The sequence below is a fragment of the Labeo rohita genome, chromosome 12, assembly GCF_022985175.1.
Source record: "Labeo rohita strain BAU-BD-2019 chromosome 12, IGBB_LRoh.1.0, whole genome shotgun sequence".
Lineage (NCBI taxonomy): Eukaryota > Metazoa > Chordata > Actinopteri > Cypriniformes > Cyprinidae > Labeo > Labeo rohita.
In genome coordinates, this window is record NC_066880.1 from 14,481,220 (window position 1) to 14,485,155 (window position 3,936).

Genomic DNA, 3,936 nt, shown 5'->3' on the forward strand with positions numbered 1-3,936 from the left:
TTTTGTACGTTTACTTTATGTTTCTCAGATTTACTTTTTATTTATATTTGTATTTTGCACAGATATTTCGATGATTATATAGTAGTTTAGAAAATGACGTAACTGCAGTATTCACGTGTCGCCTATGCATTTGCAAACATGTGATGGTGAAATGAAAGTACAGTAATCAAAAGGACATTTCAACCAGTAAAACGTTTTGTTAATAACAATAAAAACATTTCACTGTGTAGCTATTGGTTTCCCTTTATTTTGAGATGATAATACAGCAGTGTCTGTTTTTGGAGTGTGTTGCGCGCACTCCTTCCCCCGAGGTGCATGACATCCAAGTGCCACTCTATCTCCAAGAGGCAGGGTCAGTTTCTGCTACACAGCTTCTCTCCACACTTGCCCGTATGACTCCCCAGGAGGATGCGCTAGCCGTCCTTACACACTAGGCACTCTGTAAGAGATATGATAACCAGAGGGCGGGCTGATAGCTAAGGACAGTCGAGGAAAGAATCTATTGCGCACGACGAGAGCGCGTAAGAATGAAATGATTAGCGCGTCATGATACTGCAACTAAGTGATTGAGCAATGCAAGACACTGACTCAAACTGTTAGTTTTGCATTTGTTTTCTACTTTGGATTGATTTTAAACTACTTTTAATGGAAAATGTACGCCAAGAACTGAAATTCTTCAGTTGGAGGAGCTTCATTGCTTGAGTTTCCAAAGTGGATATCGCCTTAAAATTCAACGTTAAGATACGTGCAGGACACCAGGTAGGCTATCCCACTTCCCACAGCTATGTCCATGCCACCAACTTTTGGATTTACCCAAGAGCAGGTTGCCTGCGTCTGCGAGGTCCTTCAGCAAGGTGGGAGTATCGAACGTCTCGGACGCTTTCTGTGGTCCTTACCTGCTTGTGAGCACCTCCACAAAAATGAGAGCGTATTGAAAGCGAAAGCCGTGGTAGCTTTCCACCGGGGCAACTTCAGGGAGCTCTACAAAGTGTTAGAGAGCCACCAGTTTTCTCCGCACAACCACCCCAAACTGCAACAGCTCTGGCTGAAAGCTCACTATGTCGAAGCGGAGAAATTGCGCGGCCGTCCTCTGGGCGCAGTGGGAAAATACCGAGTGCGCAGAAAGTTCCCGTTGCCTCGCACCATCTGGGATGGAGAGGAAACCAGCTACTGTTTTAAGGAGAAGAGCCGGTGCGTGCTTAAAGAGTGGTATACTCACAACCCGTACCCTTCCCCGAGAGAGAAGAGAGAACTGGCCGAGGCCACGGGCCTCACCACGACGCAGGTCAGCAACTGGTTCAAGAACAGGAGGCAAAGGGACCGTGCAGCAGAAGCAAAGGAAAGGTAAGAACTCCATTACTCTCAAGACTTTAAACAAGCCTTTTTTCTGTACAACAAAGAAGGAATGCTCACTAAAATTACCATAGTATCTAAGAAATGCTAAACAAAAAAATAGCTTTCATTAGTGTACTTGTGGGTAGAAAAAGCATGAATAAAGGCATAAAATAAAACATTATTTTTTTAATTATTATAGAACAATCTGAACGTCAAATATTTAAAAAATGAGAGCACTGGGATCAATAGGTCAGCAATTGTAAAGAATATATATAACCGCAAATAACACATTTATAACACATATGTGTTTGATGAGATTAGTGTCATGGGAGTTTTGTCACCTGCCTTTTTAATTAATGAGTGACGCTAAAGTAATTATTTAATCAAATAAAAATAACTACAAATAATTAAAATAAATAAACACATGTAAAACTAAACACAGAAGTATTCATTTTATTCATTGTATTAAAACATGAATATCTGATGTTATTATTTAGTCTATAAAATTCTTGAGTATTGTGTAAATGTGTAATTTAAAAAAATAAAAAAAATAAAAAAATCTCAACTCATTTATAATGATCGGAGCTGAAAAAGAGTTTAATAGGCTATATGATTAACGGATATGCTTGTTCTAACTGTGTTAAAAAGTTCATGAATATAAAAATAATTTTAGCTTGTGCTTGAAACTTTAAAAAGGACTATAATGTCGCCCTAATGGAGAAAAATGAAAGTATCATATTTTATTTGTCACATTTAGTCATGCGCGGTCCAGGTGTTTGTGTGTCTATCAGTAAGCGGTGGTTGTTGTTTCTGCTAGCCCGCTAATGAATTTAAATGATTTGTTTCAACAGGGAAAACGATGGTGCAAATCCAAACGGCCACAACTCACTGACCTCTCACGTGAACGAAAACAAATCTCTGTGTGAAAGTTCTGAGGACGACAAATCTCCCTCGGCGACCCCGGATCACACCTCCATGAGCCCAGCCATCCTAATGCCCTCCAGCTCAGGTCTGCCACCCCTGCACAGCTTCGCGCCTCCGCCCGGCCCCAGCGCCTCCATCATCCCCGTCAGCGACACTCAGAGCCACCACCACTTCTCCATGCACGACGGCCTTCTCAACACTATGACGGCCAGCCTGGTGGAGCTTGGATCATAAGAAATAAAACACATCTTTGACTTTTCCCCCCCAGTTACTAGCTTCATTATCATATAGGCTACCAAACATTTTATTAGTCAAGCTTAGAGGACACTAGACAAAAATTCCAAACTACTAGATGACGGGCCTACGTGAAAACAGGTTTCCATAAAAACACTGTAACTATGTAATCAAGGGATAGTTTTTGATATGTCTAGCTATAAAATGAACTAATAAATATATATATTTAATAAAGTCAAAATGTGTGGTCTCCTTGAACAATATATTTTTTTATGGTCTAATTTACAGGTCACTGCTTTGTCGAGAGCGGATCGAGCAGAATCTCTTCTGCTGAATCATTATTGATTATTATTGATTAAATGGGAGTATAAAAGTAGGCTATATTTGAAACATTATGGTAGCATGTAAGTAAATAACTAACTGAGTAAACAGGCATTTAACTATTTAAATTTTCGTTTAAAACGCATGGCGCTTTGTCATGTTTGGATACATAAATCTATTTTCTTTCTTCTTCATATTAAAGGGTATGAATGTCCATGTTCAGTTTATAACTAAAACATAGCACTATAAATATATTTTTATCTTTATTTATAACAATATATTGAATTCCGTCAAAACAGTAGATTAGCTTCTCATACATTTTTCATCAGTAACTACATTAAGCACGGTCGAAAAAGGTCCAACTGACTTATCACTGCAGGCTGTAACTTTAGCAAAACTATGATTTTGTTTAAAAACAAAAACTGCATTGAAACTATTACGATTTTTTTATATAACATAAAACAAATTTTCACTTTCAATGTTTCATAACATTTTGCAACTTTTGTTTTTAACTTGTATTGTTCCTTTTTTGTAGAAACCGAAATTATGAACATATACTGCCCCCTATTGGTGACGATATTTAATTATAACTGGTGGTCTAAACCTGCTGGGTGTTTCCTATGAAGTTGCAAATCACTGCTGAGATCATTTTAACATGTCGTACGTCATTTTACGAAGAAACAAGATTACCTAAAACCACCACGTAAAAACGCTGTGTCCAAAACTTTGAGTTAAATGTTTAGCCCAAACTTCTGGGCAGTTTTATTTAACTTAACTATAGTTTAAAAATTACTATATGGCTGGCTTAAAATTAATCCAAAATAGGTTGAAAATTAAAAAAACAGCCACATAATTACTAAAGCCATCAGCAATCATCAAAAGGTGAACATTCTGGTAATAAGCAATTAAAAATATATATATATATTTTAATTATCACTTATTCATCTTATCAATAAATGTTCATTTATTGAACATGTTAATAAATGATAATTTCCAACTTATTTTAAGCAAGAAATATAGTAAGTTTAAGCAAGATAAATAAAACTACCCAGAAGGTTGGGTTGAATATTTAACCCAAAGGCTGGGTCGACCCATTTGCTGTGTTTGTTCATATTTCATATT

At 37.2% G+C, this 3,936-nt stretch overlaps 1 protein-coding gene across 1 annotated transcript; it reads left to right on the top strand.

Moving 5' to 3' along the window:
* The first annotated feature begins 318 nt into the window (after positions 1-318).
* Positions 319-2,754, top strand: six2b (SIX homeobox 2b). Its single transcript, XM_051125110.1, has 2 exons — positions 319-1,344; positions 2,187-2,754. The coding sequence occupies exons 1-2, from the start codon at positions 785-787 to the stop codon at positions 2,491-2,493; spliced, it is 867 nt and encodes a 288-aa protein (XP_050981067.1). The 5' UTR covers positions 319-784; the 3' UTR covers positions 2,494-2,754.
* The last annotated feature ends 1,182 nt before the right edge of the window (positions 2,755-3,936 follow it).